The sequence below is a fragment of the Eulemur rufifrons genome, chromosome 17 (assembly GCF_041146395.1).
Source record: "Eulemur rufifrons isolate Redbay chromosome 17, OSU_ERuf_1, whole genome shotgun sequence".
In the NCBI taxonomy this organism is placed as follows: Eukaryota; Metazoa; Chordata; class Mammalia; order Primates; family Lemuridae; genus Eulemur; species Eulemur rufifrons.
The window spans coordinates 71,213,677-71,232,165 of NC_090999.1; the positions used below are offsets into that span (position 1 = coordinate 71,213,677).

General features: G+C 33.4%; 1 protein-coding gene across 9 annotated transcripts in view; it reads left to right on the plus strand.

The window, feature by feature from the left end:
- The first annotated feature begins 4,705 nt into the window (after positions 1-4,705).
- The window catches only part of PPIP5K2 (diphosphoinositol pentakisphosphate kinase 2), a 70,131-nt gene continuing 56,347 nt past the window's right edge, over positions 4,706-18,489 (plus strand). For all 9 annotated transcript variants that reach the window (XM_069492734.1, XM_069492736.1, XM_069492738.1 and 6 more), the window contains exons 1-5: positions 4,706-4,819; positions 5,320-5,515; positions 8,023-8,113; positions 9,371-9,456; positions 18,179-18,333. In XM_069492734.1, the coding sequence (XP_069348835.1) occupies positions 4,706-4,819; positions 5,320-5,515; positions 8,023-8,113; positions 9,371-9,456; positions 18,179-18,333 (642 nt within the window). The remainder of the gene's footprint in view (positions 4,820-5,319; positions 5,516-8,022; positions 8,114-9,370; positions 9,457-18,178; positions 18,334-18,489) is intronic.

Below are 18,489 nucleotides of genomic sequence, written 5' to 3' on the forward strand. Positions count from 1 at the left end.
TTATTCCTCTCCTTGTCGCTTCCACGCCCACTTTAAAAGAACAAAAGCCTCGTGCGTCGAAGCTTTCCCTGGTACAAACAGAGGCTGCGAGTCACTCTGGCACCTCATCATTTGGAGGGTGCTGCATCCTCCTGCGCTTTAAGGGAGAAGGGCTGAGGTGGTGACCACTGGATCTCATTCATGAGGTTCTTGATGAATTCTTGGAAATTTATGACTCTTGAAGTCCTATGGCTAATAGTTGTCTAGTTTTAGCGTGCTGGAAGGCTTAACTGTGGGAGTAGAAAGCATGGCTGACCTCAGCACTTACTCGCTCAATACTCGGACAAAATTTGATTTTGCTATTATAAATTCTTTAACGAAATATGTATTTTTTTTTGTTTCAGGCAGATAAAATAATGACAGTTGCCATTAACTGAGTCTTATGTGTACCAAGTGTTTTACTTATTTTCTCATTCACTCTTCTCAATTCCATGAAGTATATATTAAATTATTATCTCCATTTTAAAGACCTAGAAATTGAGGCATAGAGAGGTCAGGTAACATGCTTTGGTAAACTTTTGCTGCAAGTAAGCGTTTGAGTCTGCATTAGAAACCAGATCTGGCTTCAAATCTGTATTCTATGGTCCTTCCATTATTCTGCTTCACTTCCACTTTCTTAACTAACATTTTCAGTAGTTGAGAGTATTCTTGTAAAAAAATTTTGATGTACCTGTTTATGTATCTAACAAGAAATAGACATAATCTCTGCCTTTGTGGAGCATTGTGATGCCGTATTAAATAGTTCAGAACCCAAAATACTGTATTTATTGCAGCACAGGCTTATTTAAAACAAGTGATTAAACTAACCTGCAGAAGGTTCAGAGTTATACAATCAAAGCTTGCTGTTTAAATTTTAAATTTGTATGTCTTGCACAGTGAGAGTATGAAATTGAACAATTGGTAGAACTTTTATTGATCACTCAAATAAGTGATATGCACCAGGTTAAGTATGGGAATATATAAATGAGGTCCTTGATCTCCTAAAGCTCCCATGCACCTACGTATAGATAATGTTGCGGAACTATTAATTTTCTTAGGTAGAAATAGTATTGTGGTTATGTAGGAAGATGTCCTTTTAGGAGGTGCATACTAAAGTATTTAGAGATGCAAGTGATACCTACAACTTTCAAATGGTACAGCAAATATATATGTGTGTATGTGTGCATATAAAGAAAGTAAATATAGCAAAATGTTGGCAATTGTTGATTCTAATGGTGTGTATATGTGGGTGTTTAGTAAACTATTTTTTCAATTTTTCTGAATATTTGAAACTTTTCATAATAAGTTGGAGAGGAAAAAACCAAATCTGATAGAAACAGATCATTATAAACATAGATCTAAAATGCTGTGGAACATAGAGGATAGACAGGAGACGGTTTTGATGTGTACTTGGGGCATGATAGTTGTCAGGAAAGCATTCATTGAAGACCCTCCGGTTGGTTATTGAAGGGGAAATAGGAACTTCCAAGGAGACCAATGAATTCCAGGCAGAAGGAAATGTTTGAAAAGGAAAAAAAATCAATGTGAGGGTTGTGTGTAACTTAGAATGGGTTTGTGTGTGTGTGTGTGTGTGTGTGTGTGTGTGTTTAGTCTTACAAGTGATACTTGGTTGCCTTTGTTAGCCTACAGAAGCCTATTTAATACCCTACTAAGTACCTGTACTATTTATTAGTGCCCCAAAACTGAATCACCATTTATGACAGTGTTTCCACTGGAAAATGCTTTGGGATTTTAGGAAAACTGGTTATGTGTCTGTTAAGGCTGAGCAGCAGGAGCTCCCATTTCTTCTGATTTGGGGAATAGAAATTTATTATTAGTTCATAGTTGGGCTCCTGAGGGAACCTATGGAAGGGCCTGCCATTATGGCTTGGAAAGATTTTTAAGTTTAGGTAGAGGGGACTCTGAATACTATGTGGGATTAATGGAAGATCCAATGTGTTAAGGACTAGGTAGCTCTGGCCAGGAGCAGTAAAGGAATGAAAGACGTGATTTCAGACCTAAGCTCATAATCAAATGAAAGACATGGCTGTGTACTTCAAGAAGCATTAAAGACTGAAACAGAATTTGAGTAAGTAAACAAGAGGATACAAATCAGTCATTAATTCATACTCTTGAAAAAAAACCTCTTTGGGATACATACTTTTTCCCCACAAAAGTTTATTTTTACTTACACATGTGTATATCATATAAAGTATCTCAAAAATGTGAGAGAATATATATTGAAAAGACTAATAGGAAATACAACCCAATTGTTCTACAGTCAAGAACTACAACCACTAATTATGCCTCTGGGTCATGGGATTATTAACTGATTTTTAAAATTTCATTTTTGTGCATTCATTTTCACAATGAATAAAATTAGAAAGTTTTTAAAAGTTAATTTTCAGCTTTGCCTATAAAACAGAATTGTTTTCACTTTTGTTAGAACACCTAAACTAGAAGGAAGTACAATTTGAAAATAATGCCATAAAGGGTGTGTGTATACACACACATATGTACATATATATATAAGTATATATCCATATATTCATAGACATGCTAGATCTAGCATTTCTCATCATTGCCATTCTGAAATGGATAGTGAGACATCCACTTGCATATTTCTATTATTGCATATTTCTATTATCTGTTTTATCAGTTTACTTATCATGGTGAAACAGGAAATGATAATTTACTTGGTTGTCTTCCTCCTATATTAAAAGCTCCTTAAGGAAAAGGGCCATGTTTCCTTCGACTTTACATTGCCAGCACCTAATACTGTGACTTCTATAATAGATGAATAGTATTAAATAAATATATTAATTTCATCAAATGAGCAATATTTATTCTTTTAGATTTGCCTGTCATGTTAGTAGGGAGTTTATTTTATAGGAGCGCTTATAGAAATTAAGGCTTATTGAGTGTTTAACATATGCAGCTATGCTACCTCACTTAGTCTTCACAGAGTTTCAAGGTGTTTACTAAACCCCCTTTTTTATAGATGAAGAAACAGGCTCAGAGAAACTACCATAAGTCACTAGTTTAATCACAAATTAAAACAGGTATGTCTGACTTCAAAACACATGCTCTTTCCATTGTCAAAATAGTTGAGTTGTTTTTAGATGAGAAGATTAAAAAAGTAAAAAGAAACCAAAAGATGTTTGCCATCTGATATAAAACAGAACTGTGATCAGCTTATCCACCACTGTCAAGTTTTATAACTACTGGAAACTTTCTTTTTCACAAACATTTTTTAATGTTAAGCAACACAGAGGGAAGAGGAACAAAAAACATTGATTTATTAAGTAAATTATTTCTGATTTCATTTTTTAATTACAGATTGTTTTAAATTTTGTAACACTGAAATTTAAAGATGGATAAAATCAAGACTGAGTAAACTGATATTATCATTGATAAAATCAAGACTGACTGAATAAACTGTTATAGTATGGAGCCATCAGTTAAAGTGGATTTAGATCTTTAGGAATAGAACTTTTGGAGTTAGGCTTTTAACTCTATCTAGTATATTGTTCAGCTCTTAAGAATACTTGAGCAAGTAATTTCTTATTTTACCAGTGATCAGATGAAGCATTTGTTGTGTAGTTTCATCTTGGTATATAATTAATTTTAATGTGACCAGGGAACAAGTACATGTAAATAGGTTTGGTAAGGAATATTTTGAGATTATATCACTCTTATATGATAGTTATTTAACTGATGTTCGTGGATCCCTGATTATGTGGAAGGGTTTGAACATCAGTCACATAAAACAGCTTGCAGAGTTTAGTGCACATGTACTTTTTGGGGGGGGGGGAAGATCTGTAGATTTTATTTAGATTTGCTGAAGAGTTTTTGACTTCTACAAGATTAAGAGCTGCTGTTAGAATGAAATCTTGTTTTGACTCTAATTTTTTTTAAATGTGTGAGACCAGAATGCAGAATGATTATATTCCCTAAAATACCTGTTTGCAAACTGAACTTTTGCAAGTTATTTTAATATAATTTGAGATTAATATTTAGTTGTCAGTGGTTTTTAAACCCACATTACATTTTTTTGTTCTTTTCTATTGCATTCAGATATTTTTGAACTATGTGCTGAAGGATTTAGCTTTTAATGTAATTAATTATGTTATAATTTGAATAATTTTTTCAATTTTTAAAAATATTTTTGTACTTGAGTAATTTAGTGTATAGTCTTTATTTCATATCAGTTTGTCAAATTGTCAAGATGTATATTACTGAATATCAGTGTCTTTCTTAATTTTTAGGGGAGAAAATGTATTTTCATTTTGACATTATACATCATGGTATTGGTGCTAATTTTACAAGCGTCATTTCAAATACTTTTACTTGAATGTTTTTGAAGTACACTCTCCAAAATTAATTTTTTCATTGCATTTTAGGTAAAAAGATTGCTGTATCAACTCAGGAAAGCAATAGCCTCCCTGTCTTTGTATTTTAAACTGCAGCAACAACTTTGATATCAACAATGAAGGAATGATACTTGAGAACAAAAAAGCATTTGCCAATGAACTGTCATCACAATTTCAAGCGATTGTATAAACAGAAACAAGCTGTAACAGACCTATGTGTCAACTAGTATAAGTAGAATGCTTTTGTCTGATGAAATTTATTTAGAAGCAGTTTTCATATAGATTAAATTATATCTATATCAAATAAAATAAAAATGAGTGAGGGCCCCAGATTCTTTCTTGGGCCTGAAGATACAGAAATAAACCCTGGAAATTATCGACGTTTCTTCCACCATGCAGATGAAGATGATGACGAGGATGATGAGTCTGTAAGTTTCTTTGGTGAGACAAGACCAATACAATATAGGCTTTTTACTAATTGCTGTCAATGTGAATTAATCTTAAGTAAAGACTTTGTTCACATGCAAATTTATTGTATATATTTTTAGACTGAGAAAGTATGTTTTGTTTTGGAATCTATGGAATCTATGGTGTTATGGAATCTATGGTGTTAGATTTTCCCTTTTCTGCTATGAGAAGGGTAAATAAAATACTAGAGGCAGTTAAAGAAGGAGTGTTCATTTGAGTTTTAAATTTGACTGAAAATAGTAACAGTATTCGGAAAGTGTTTTTAAATTTTTCCACTTTTGTGGAAAACTGTTAGTTTATTGTGTTTATTATAACAATATAATTTTTTAAAATTCCTTTGTTAATGTGTCACTTTTATTGATTTATTATATGCCTCATCATCTTCTGAAAATTAAGGTAGCTGTACTTTGGAATTCATGTTAAATTAACCTGCTTTTCTTTTTTTTCATTTTTGTTTTAGCCACCTGAGAGGCAGATTGTGGTTGGAATATGTTCCATGGCAAAGAAATCCAAATCCAAACCAATGAAGGAAATTCTTGAACGGATCTCCTTATTTAAATATATCACAGTAGTGGTATTTGAAGAGGAAGTTATTTTGAATGAACCAGTGGAAAATTGGCCCTTATGTGATTGTCTTATTTCTTTCCATTCTAAAGGTATTAAAGAAAGAGGGAAGAAACTCCTTGATCCTCTTTGATTAGAAAACTAATACATATTAATTGTAGAATATTGGATAAAACAGAAAAATAAAATGAACTAGCTCACTCTCATAGGTAGATGATGTTAACGTGTTGATATATTTCTCTCTGGTTTTTTTCTTCTGTGTGTATTTTTTTTTTAAAAAATTTAGTATCACTGTCTATGTGTAATTTTACATTTAGTTTTTTTCACTGTTATATCAAGAGGATATTTTCCCCACTGTATCATTATTCAATAACCTGGCTTTTAATGGCAGCATAGTATATCATTGCATGGATGTACCGTAACATATTTAACTAACATGCTAACATTTGGATAGTATCCAGTTTTCACGATGAAAAATAAGTTTGTGATGAACTCTTTGAATGTGTGTCTGTGCATCCCTAAGTTTCTTAGGATAAATTCTTGAATTATTGAATAGTTTAAGCCCCTTTTTGCATATAGAAAATGGTATATCGTTCTTCATATACATATTCATACTTTATTTCTTAAGAACTTAATATTTCAGATTTTTAGATCTTTTTTACCTATTCAATCAAACTGAAATATCAATTAAGCTAAGTATTAATTTATAGTAAAGTTCACTAATCAGAATTATTGCTAAATATATATCTGAAAATTTATAACCTAAGAATCTGTGAAATAAGTGAATTTCCCGCTAAGATTCATAATTGCAAATGAGATGTGCTCTCAGTTGTAAATGTATTCATATTTAATTATAACTTATTACCAAAATATGTTTTCCTGAGCTATATTAAAGTCTCACTTCAGCAGGAAGAAAATGGGGCATAGTTGAGATTTTTTGTGCTCCTATAACCTAATTGATTTTCATTATTTTATAGAGAAATCAAGGCCCTGATCTTTGCAAACTGAGGCTGCTCATTTTAGAGAATGTTAAAATTTGCTTAACTTTAAGGTCAAGGTGTTCTTCCCTTACCATCGTATGCTTCTTCCTATAAAAGCTATTTGCCTGTAAAAACTAGATGCTACATAGCTAAGGTCATATCCCATATACTATCTCTTGGTAAGGAAAAAGCTCCTCTTTAACGACAACAAAAGCAAGGAACTGACTGTGTAGGGTTTTCTGTTTGCTGAATTCTGTTGGGTGGCTTCAAATCATAGCCACCAAGACATCTTTACAAGTGATGAATTCTGAGAGTCTTTACAAAATTTGATGGATTTATAATTTGTGGCGAAGTGATTCTTACTTAGTATAGGATATCTTCATTTAAATTTAGAAACTAGGAGGAGTTTAAGAACAAATCTTGTTTAACTGACCATAGCTTTTTGTTTTTTTGTTTTTTAACTTCAGTATGTTTTAATACTTTCTCTTCTAACTATTCTGGTAATGCTGCAAAATTTAATCTCTTCACAGGTATACTAGTATTTTAGAGTTAAGTGCTGAAGTTACATATGCTTGCTGAATTTTACCCTTTTCCATAGATCAGATAGTTTTAAAAATATTGTCACTTAAGGATTAACAGGTAACATTTATTGAGCACTTACTGTGTCATATACTATGCTAAGTGCATTATATATGCTCTTTTATTACTCAAAAACCCTACTAGATAAGACTGGTGTACTCATTAGGCTGAGATCAGAGGCTTAGAAATGTTAAATAAACTTGCCCAAGGACACATAGGTAGTGAAAGATGGAGCCAGGATTTGAACACTGGTTTATGTTCTTAACCACAATAGCATACTACTTCTCTTAATAATGTGTATTGATGGATAAAATTGGAGACTTCTAGTGTCAATATAGAGAGTAAAATACAATCATTAAAATTCTTTAGATTTTGGGGGGAAGGCTCTTACCATATCTGCCATTTGATTGGTTTTCATTATAATTATAATTAGTAATTTTACCAAAGTCTAGAAATTTTAGGGAGTTAATTTCTGATATCTTAACGTTGACCTAGCAACAGCATGATTCTGGTCATATATTTTGTATTTTGAACATATCTGTTGTCAATGAATTAACTTTTGCTTTTGCTGCTATTTTTAAAGGTACATAAAGTTCTTTGAATATCAGCTAATTTATATGTGTAGGCATCAAAATATCTAAGTGAAAAGAAGAGGTATTGATTATATTTTTTAAAAATCACCAGGTGATTGTGATACACTTATTTTTATATAGATTTCTCTTTGTATATGAGGTGACTCTTTTCTTCTATCCGATGACTTTTACTAGTCAGGCATTGACTAACATGTCAGTGCTCTAAACTTGATTATATAGCCACTGGCTTGCTGTGTCTTATCAATCAAATTAGGAAGAAATAAGATTTAACAGTATAAGTTAAATCAAGGTTTGTGTATATATTATTCTGTACCTGTTATAGAAAGCAGTTATGTGCTTAATGAAATTATTCTTTTATGGGAGGTGGCTTCAATTCAAGTTGATAAAGTTATAGATGTCAACTTATCTTGGGATTGTACAGAATATGTTAATAATATGTGTTCTTAGGATTTCCACTGGACAAAGCAGTTGCCTATGCAAAACTCAGGAATCCATTTGTAATCAATGACTTGAATATGCAGTATCTCATACAAGATAGGTGAGTGAGTGGGAAAGTTGGCTGAATTGAGGAAGGAAAATTAACATTTATTTAGTACCTGCTATATACTGACATGGCATCAGGTGTTTTCACATACATTAATTCATTGTATCTTCAAAATCATACTAAGAAATAGTTACTTATTACCAAATTTTACAGATGAGGAAACATAAGGATCAGGAAGGTTAGTTAATTTTCCCAGACTCACAAATAGTTCCCCAAGTAGTGGACAAGGACTTAATCAGATTTGTTTAATTTCCAGAGTCTACTATACCACTGAATATTATGAACAATTTTTCTGTCCTGTGACTGATGATGAAATTAGGACTTTACTCATCATAACTAGATTTTTTTTAATGGTTTAGTGTACCTATTTTGAAAACTATTTTGCTGTATATCTTAGTATTCATTAACAGGTCAAAAGCATGGATTTCTGTGAAGTTATAAAATTATAAAATATGAGTGTATTTGTGTATTTCATTTAATTGATGTTTCACTCTGACAGTTATTCTTATAATTTCACCAGGATTCTATTTTCTTTTGTTACCATCATATGAGATTATATATAAAAATGCTTTATAAATATAAGACCCTATAGTTTTTTCCCTCTCTGTTTCTGTTTTTCTCTATTTTTCCAGGGAGTAGCATTATTAATATCTAAAATTTAAAACACTTTTCCTAGGTTTATATATTAATGTATATTATATATATTGTAAATATATATGCATATATAGAAATGTATATTCATTTTAAGAAGTTTGCAAAATAAAAGCATAAAGAAAGCCATTTAATTTTGTCATTATAATTACCATATTTTTTGTATAGAAAGCAATACATACATACACCCATAGTTTAGAAAATTAGAATCACTTTTCTCTAGTGCACTGTGAACATTTCTTCATGTCTTGAAATATTCTTTGAGCATAAGATTTTAAATGGTTAGGTAATATTCTATTATTGTAATATATCAACTTTAACCATTTTTTCTTATTCATTTATGTTCTCAGTTTTAACAATTAGTATCTTATTGAGTTACAAAAAGTATTGTGCATAATTTTTGTTCTCATTGCTGAATATTTCCTGAGAATACATTTTTTCAGTATTTGAAGTGACTCATTGTTTATTTTAAAAAATAAAACAGTTGATATACATACCCTATTTAGTTATAGAACAGTAATGTACTTTAAAAACAATGCAATACTATATTCATTGTGAAATACAGCAATAAACAGTAATGATATTTTCCTTTTTCTTTAGGAGAGAAGTATATAGTATTCTTCAAGCTGAAGGTATTTTACTTCCTCGTTATGCAATTTTGAACCGTGACCCAAATAATCCCAAAGGTAAGGATAAGAGATTTTAAGGATGCTGCCTTTGCCACTCTGCATACTTGTGGCCACTTCTCTACAATGTTTAAGTGGAAGAAATTTAAAAAATTCATAGTATTCTATTCATTTTTTTAAAGTAATCTAAACAAGCCTTATATTTGATTAAAATTTGCCACTGTGAGTTAAAAGACTAATAATTTAGGAGTAATCTATCCTACTTTTCTGTGGTCTACATTTGACATATCTCTAAGAAGCATAAAGAATTTTTTAGTTTTTTTAATTATTATGGGTACATAATAATTGTATATATTTTAAGGGTACGAGTGATATTTCGATAAAGGCATACAATGTATATTAATCACATGAAAGTAATTGTATCCATCACCTCAAGCATTTATCATTTCTTTGTTTTAGGAACATTCATATTCCACTCCTTTAGTTATTTTAAAGTATACCTTAATTATTGTTGATTATGGTCACTTTGTGCTATCAAACAAATATTGTTCATTCTAACTATCCAGCTGTATTTGTGCACCCATTAACCATCCCGACTCTATCCTCCCCTTCCCACTATCCTTCCTAGCCTCTGGTAACCATCATTCTACTCTCTGTCTCCATGAGATCAATTGTTTTAATATTTAACTCCCACATATGAGTGAGAACACACAAGATTTGTCTTTCTGTGCTTGGCTTATTCCACTTAACGTAATTTTCTCCAGTTCCATCTATGTTGTTACAAATGGCAGGATTTCAGTCTATTTTGTGGCTATAGAATACTCCATTGTGTATATATACCACAGTTTCTTTATCCATTCATCCACTGATGGACACTTAGGTTGATTCTAAATCTTGACCATTATGAATAGTGTTGCAGTACACATGGGAGTGCAGGTATCTTTTCGGTATACTGATTCTCTTCCTTTGGATATATACCCAGCAGTGGGATTTGGGATCATATGGTAGTTCAATTTTCAGTTTTTTAAGGAACCTTAACACTGTTCTCCATAGTGGTTGCACTAATTTACATTGCCACCAATGTTCTATGAGAGTTCCGCTTTCTCCACATCCTCACCAGCATTCGTTATTGCCTGTCTTTTTGATAAAAGCCATTTTAACTAGAGTGGTATGATATCTCATAGTAGTTTTGATTTGCATTTCTCTGAAGTTTAATGTTGAGCATTTATTTGATATAACTGTTGGCCATTTGTATGTCTTCTTTTGAGAAATGTCTGTTAAGATCCTTTGTCCATTTTTAATTGGATTATTTGTTTTTTTTTCTTAGTGAATAGTTGGAGCTCCTTATATACTCTAGTTACTAATCCTTTTTCAGATGGGTAGTTGGCAAATAGTTTTTCCCATTCTTTGAGTTGTCTCTTCACTTTGTTGTTTCCTCTACTGTGCAGAAGCTTTTTAATTTGATGTGATTCCATTTGTCCAATTTTGCTTTGGTTGCCTGTGCTTTGAGGGTATTATTCAAGAAATCATTGCCTAGGCCAGTCCCCAATGTTTTCTTTTAGTAGTTTCGTAGTTTCAGGTCTTAGATTTAAGTTTTTAAATCCATTTTGATTTGATATCCAGTTTTCCCGGCACCGTTTATTGAAGAGACTGTCCTTTTCCCACTGTATGTTCGTGGCACCTTTGTTGAAGATAAATTCGCTATAGATGTGTAGATTTATTTCTGGGTTCTCTGTTATGTTCCATTGATCTATGGTGTTTGTTTTTCTGTTTTTATGCCAGTACCATGCTGTTTTGGATACTACAACTTTGTAGTATAATTTCAAGTCTGGTAATGTGATTCTTCCAGTTTTGTTTTTTTCACTCAAGATGGCTTTGGCTATTCTGGGTCTTTTGTGGTTCCATATAAATTTTAGGATTATTTTTTTCTACTTCTGAAGAGACTGTTATTGGTATTTTGATGGAGAGTGCATTGAATCTGTAGATTGCTTAAGGTAGTGTGGACATTTTAAAAATATTGATTCTTCTAGTCTATGAGCAAGGAATAGCTTTCCATTTTTTCTGTGTTCTCTTCAATTTTTTTCATTGATGTTTTATAGTTTTCATTATAGAGATCTTTCACTTCTTTGGTTAAGTTTTTTCCTAAGTGTTTTATCTTATGTAAAGCTATTGAAAAATGGATTACTTTCTAGGTTTCTTTTTCAGATTATTTGCTGTTGGCATATAGAAATGCTACTGATTTTTGCATGTTGATTTTTGTATCCTGCAACTTTACTGAATTTGTTTATCAACCCAAATAGTTTTTTTTGTGGAGTCTTTAGGTTTCTCTAGATACAAAATGATGTCATTTGCAAACAAGAATAATTTGGCTTCTTCCTTTCCAATTTGCCCTTTATTTCTTTCTCTTGTCTGATTGCTCTAGCTAGAACTTCCAGTACTATGTTACGGTAACAGTGGTGAGAGTGGGCATCTTTGTCTTCTACCAGATCTTACACAGCAGCAGTCCCCAACCTTTTTGGCACCAGGGACCAGTTTCATGGAAGACAATTTTTCCACACACTGGGTTGGGGGTATGATTTCAGGTTGATTTAAGCACATTACATTTATTGTGCAGTCATAACTCTCTGCTAATGATAATCTGTATTTGCAGCCACTCTCCAGTGCTAGTAGCATCACTGCCTCCCCTCCATCTCAGATCATCAGGCATTATATTCTCATAAGAAGCACGCAACCTAGATCCCTCGCATGTGCAGTTTGCAATAGGGTTTACAGTCCTATGAGAATCTAATGCCACTGCTGATCTGACAGGTGGTGGAGATTATGTGGTGATGTGAGTGATGGCGAGTGGCTGTAAATACAAATGTAGCTTCACTGCTGGCCTGCCACTCACCTCCTGCTGTGCAGCCGGATTCCTAACAGGCCACTGACTGGTACTAGTCTGTGGCTCTGGGGTTGGGGACCCCCGTTATAGAGGGTAAGCTTTCAGTTTTTTCCTCATTCAGTATGATATGAGTTGTGCATCTGTCATATGTGGCTTTTATCATGTTGAGGTAAGTTCCTTCTGTACCCAGTGTTTTGAGAGTTTTTATCTAGAAGAGATGTCGAATTTTATCATATGCTTTTTTAGCATCAGTTGAAATGATCATGTGGTTTTTGCCTTTTGTTCTGTTGATATGATGTATCACATTGAGTAATTTGTATATGTTGAACCATCCTTGCATCCCTGGGAAGCATCCCACTTGATCGTGATGAATAATCTTTTCAATGTTGAATTTGGTTTGCTAGTATTTTTTTTGAGAATTTGTGTATCTATGTTCATCAGAGACATGGCCTTTGGTTTTCTTTTTTTGTTGTGTCTTTGTCTGGTTTTGGTATCGGGGTGATAGTAGCCTGGTGGAATGAGTTTGGAAGTATTCCCTCCTCCTCAATTGTTTGGAATACTTTAAGTAGGATTGGTATTAGTTCTTTTTTAAATGCTTAGTAGAATTCAGAAGTGAAGCCATTGGGTCCTGGGCTTTTCCTTGATGGGAGACTTTTTATTATTGCTTCTATCTTGTTACTTGTTATCTATTTATTCAGGTTTTGGATTTCTTCCTGGTTCAATCTTAGTAGGTTGTATGTGTCTAGGAATTTATCCATTTTTTCTAGCTTTTCCAATTTATTGGCATATAGTTACTCATAGTAGTCTCTAATGATCCTTTGGAATTTCTGCAGTATCAGTTGTAATGTCTCCTTTTTCATCTCTTATTTATTTGGGGTTACTTTTTTTCTTTGTTAATCCAGTTATAGGTTTGTTAACTGTTTATCTTTTCAGAAAACTAACTTTTTGTTTCATTGTCTTTTATATTTTTTGGTTTCAATTTCATTTATTTCTGCTCTGATCTTTATTATTTCTTTTTTTCTACTAATTTTGGGTTTGATTTGCTCTCATTTTCCTAGTTCTTTAAAAGGCATTGTTATGTTGTTTATCTGAAGCTTTTCTACTTTTTTGAAGTAGGCATTTACTGCTATAAACTTTTTCTTATTACTGCTTTTACTATATCACATAGGTTTTGATGCGTTTTTTATTTGCAGAAATTTTTGGATTTCTTAATCTCTTCATTGACCCACGGGTCATTAAGGATTATTGTTTAATTTTCATGTGTTTGTATAGTTTCCAGTGTTCCTTTTGTTATTTTTAGTTTTATTCCATTGTGGTCAGAGAAAATGCTTGATATGATTTCGATTTTTTTGAATATTTTAAGACTTGTTTTGTTGTAGCCTAATATATGGTCTGTCCTTGAGAATGATCTGTGAGTTGGGAAGAACGTGTATTCTGTAGCTTTTGGGTGAAACATTTTGTAAATATCTATTAGGTCCATTTGCTCTGTAGTGTAGATGAAGTCCAATATTTCTTTATTGATATTCTGTCCAATTTATTTCTTTGTTGATAATTTGTCCAATGTTGACAGTGAGGTGTTAAAGTTTCCAATGGTTATTGTATTGGGGTATATTTCTCTCTTTAGTTCTGATAATATTTGCTTTATATATATGGGTGCTCCAGTGTTGGTTGCATATATATTTAGCATTGTTATACCCTCTTGCAGAATTGACCCCTTAATCATTATGTAATGACATTCTTTGTGTCTTTCTACAGTTTTTGTCTTGAAATCTACTTTATCTGACAGAGGTATAGCTACTCCTGCTCCTTTGGTTTCTATTTGCATGGAATATCTTTATTCATCCCTTTATTTTCAGTCTTTTTAGGTGAAGTATGTTTCTTGTGGACAGCATATAGTTGGCTCCTTTTTTAAAAAAAATTCATTCAGCCACTCTGTCTTTTGATTGGAGAGTTTAGTCCTTTTACATTCAATGTTATTATTGATAAGTAAGGACTTACTACTCCCATATTGTTATTTGAATTCTGGTTGTATTGTGGTCTTCCCTCCCTCCCTTCCTTCCTTTCTGTGTAAAAATGATTTATTTCCTCTAGTAGTGTGTTTTAATTTTTTGCTTTTCATTTTTTGTATATGGGTTTTAGGTTTTTTGATTTGAGGTTACCATGAGGCTTGCAACAAATTTTATATTCAGTTATTTTAAACAGATGACAACTTAACTGTGCTTAGAAGAAATGAATAAGCAAAGAGAAATCTGAAATAAACTCTGCACTTTAACTCCATCTTTCCCCTCTTTTTGACTTTTTGTTGTTTCCATTTATATCTTTTTATACTATTTATCATAAAAAGGTGTTTTAGGTATTACTTTTGATAGTTTTGTCTTTTTGTCTTTCTCCTCAAGATATAAGTGTCTTTCTCCTCAAGATATACTGCAATTACAGCAGAGTATTCAATATTTGTGTACATGGTGTTATCAGTGAGTTTCATCCCTTCAGATGATTTCTTATTGTTCATTAGTATCCTTTTCTTTCAGATTGAACTATTTTTTATATTTCTTGTAGGACAGGTCTGTGTTGATGAAATCCCTCTACTTTTGTTTGTCTAGGAAAATCTTTATTTCTCCTGCATGTTTGAAGGATACTTTTGCAGGATACAATATTCTAGGGTTAAGGTTTTATTCCTTTAGCACTTTGAATGTGTCATGCCAATCTCTCCTGGCCTATAAGGTTTCCACTGTGAAGTCTGCTGCCAGACATATTGGAACTCCTTCATATGTTATTTTGTTCTTTTCCCTTGCTTCCCTTAGTACCTCTTGTTTTATCAGTGACCTTTGGGAGCATGATTATTAAATGCCTTGAGGTAGTCTTGTTTGGGTTAAATCTGTTTGGTGTTCTATGACCTTCTTATACCTGAATATTGATATCTTTCTCTAGCTTTGGGGAGTTCTTCTCATTATTTCTTTGGGTAAACTTCCTATCCCAGTCTGTCTCTCTACCTCCTTTTTAAGGCCACTAACTCTTAGATTTGTCCTTTTGAGGCTATTTTCTGGATCTTGCAGGCATGCTTCATTCTTTTTATTCTTTTTCTTTTTTCTCTTCTGTGTATTTTCAAGTAGCCTGTCTTCAAGCTCACTGATTCTTTCTTCTCCTTGATCAATTCTGTTGTTGAGAGACTGTGATGCATTGTCCAGTTTGTCCATGGAATTTTTTAGCTCCAGAATTTCTGCTTGACTTTTTTTTTAACTTCAATATCTTTGTCAATTTTCTGTGATAGACTTCTGAATTCCTTCTCTGTGTTTTCTTGAAGCTCACTGAGCTTCTTCAGGAAAGCTATTTTGAATTCTTTTTTGAAAGATCACATATCTCCGTCACTCTGGGATTGGTCATTGGTATTTTATTTGGTTCGTTTGCTAATATCACGTCTTCCTGGATGTTCTTGATCCTTGTGGATGTTTGTTGATGTCTGGGCATTGATGAGTTAGTTATTTAGTCTAACATTCAAGCCCACATTCTGAGCTTGTTTGAACCTGTCCTTGAGAAGGCTTTCCAGGTATTCAAGGGGAATTGAGCACTGTGATCTAAGTTTTTGATCGTTACAATCATATCAGTACTGGGGGCACCTGGTAGTTTTGCCTTGGTGGGCTTGGGTAAGACGTGGGAGAATCCCCTGGATTACCAGACATAGTCTCTCACTTTCTTCCCTCACTCTTTATGCTTGGCTGCTGGTGTTGGGGGAGTAATGATGTGGTCACTTCTCGTGGCCACTATAGCTGGGACTGCACCAGGTGACACCTGAAGCCAGCCTATTCTCACCCAAAGTCCATGGTGACTGCTACCTGGCTATCTCTGATGTTTATTCAAAGCCCTCTTTAGTCAGCAGATGTTGAATCCTGCTAGGACTGGATCCTTCTGTTAAGGGCTGTGGATTTTCTTCTGGCCCAGGGTTGGTCTAGAAATGCTTTCCAGAAACTGAGGCCTGGAATCAAGGGCCATAGGAATCTGTTTCTTGGTACTTGATTTTACTGTGGCTGAGCTGGTACCCAAGGTGCAAAACAAAGTCCTCAGAACTCTTCCCTTTCCTTTCCCAGCAGAAGAAGTCTCTGCCTGAGCTGAACTGCCTAGAGTTGTGGAAGGGGTTACACAGGCACTGACTTGGCTGCTGCTGCTCTGAGCCAGCACAGCCACAGGACTTGCCCAAGTATTACAGTCTTCATGGCCTCACTGCCTTACGAATTTATTTCTGGCCCCAAGCCACTTCTTGTCAGCTGATGGTAGGACTAGCTCAGAACTAAGGTTTCTACTGCTAGGGCAGAGTTTATCCCTCTGACTGGGCTGGCCTTAATGCTCCCTCCCTGGGCACCAGCAGAGTTCTGTTCTGTGCTGTGTTGCCTTGTGGCAGGACAACCCTGAGTTCCAATGCAAAGTCCCACAATCACTTCACTCTCCTTCCCCCAGGCACATAGATTCTCTGTCCACCTGGCATGCTGGCATTGCACTGCTGGGGGATGGGGGAGTGGTGGCATAGGCAATGCAAGACTGTCTATTCTGCCCTCTTTAGTGTCTCTTTCCTTGATAAAATGTTAAAACTAGGTACTATGATCGCTAACCTGATTTTTTTATCTTCTGAAGGTGCTTTCTTGTGTGGACAGTTGTAGTTGTTATTCTTGCAGAGGGATGATCACTGGAGGTTTCTATTTGGCCATCTTGCTCTGTCCACCTCCAAGAATTTTGAAATTACATATAAATTTGTATTGATTAGGGATAAACAAATGATTTATCTATAACTATTAAATTATCAGAAACTTCATGTTACAATGCCACAATTAAATATCTGATGACTAAGAATTTTGAAATACCGTTGACACTTGAACACCACAAATTTGAACTGCTCTGGTTCTCTTATATGAGGATTTTTTTCAACCAAACATGAATCAGAAATACAGTATTCACAGTTTCCTTGTATACAGAGGGCCTACTTTTTTTTTTTTTTTGGTCAGCTCATTTTTTTTTTTTTTTTTAATTTCAGGATATTATGGGGGTACAAACATTTTGGTTACATGTTATGGCTTTGCCACACCAAAACTATGATTTGAGGTGTGCCCTTTCCCCTCTACAATACTCATCTACTTTTCATTTAGCTGGGTTCCAAAGTCTTTGGGACTTGATTATGTGAAAATTTTGGTATATGTGTGGGTTCCTAGAACCAGTTCCCTACACATACCAAGGGATAACTGGACTACTAAATGTTTCTTAATATTATATTTTAAAGCACCATTTGCTACTTTTTCCTGGTTATCTAAAACACAGCATGTAAGGTATATATGACTCAGTTCAAAGGGCAAGAGAAATATTTATCCTAGGAGTTAATATTCTAATAACAATATTGTGGGGAATTTCGATACCCTTCTTGCATCTTAAAGCAACTTTTATTAAAAACCAGATATAGCTTTTATTATCTGAAATAGGAAACTTTTCTTGTTTGTCTTGAGGTGAAAAAAATTAACTTTCTAATTGGATTGCTTGTTTACTGTGCATATGGGTTACTTTTCTAACTTTTGTGTTTTGTGATATCTCTGATATTAATGATACCACACATTTTTGAGAAGATGATGGCATTCAGTAGTTACTTCTCAATCTCTCTTGATGGCATCATTTCCTATCTAAGGTAGTATGAAATGACAAATCTGTAAAATTTTGAAGAGCAACTATAGTTCTTAATGCCATATACGTAAAAATGTTGACATATGTTTTCATAAATATCTTTAATTAAAATCAAGTAAGCACATTATCCAAGTTTATTTCTCTTTGTGAGCTCTCTTCTAGTAAAAAAAGTCCTCAATAATCATGTGGTATCTAGATATTATAATACGGTATGTAATTATTCTTGTTATTACGTTTGATTTCTAGAATGCAGTCTGATTGAAGGGGAAGATCATGTAGAAGTGAACGGAGAAGTTTTCCAAAAGCCATTTGTAGAAAAGCCGGTCAGTGCAGAAGATCACAATGTTTACATTTATTATCCAACGTCTGCTGGCGGTGGAAGTCAAAGACTCTTTAGAAAGGTAAACCTTTATATGAATACTGTTCATATATTGTTGTATACATTTTATTAAAAGTAATCAAGCATTTAATAAAATTATGGTTACATATTAAACTCCTGAAAATGTATCACTTAGAGGTAAATTCATAAAATTCATATTATACTTTGTTAGAAAAGC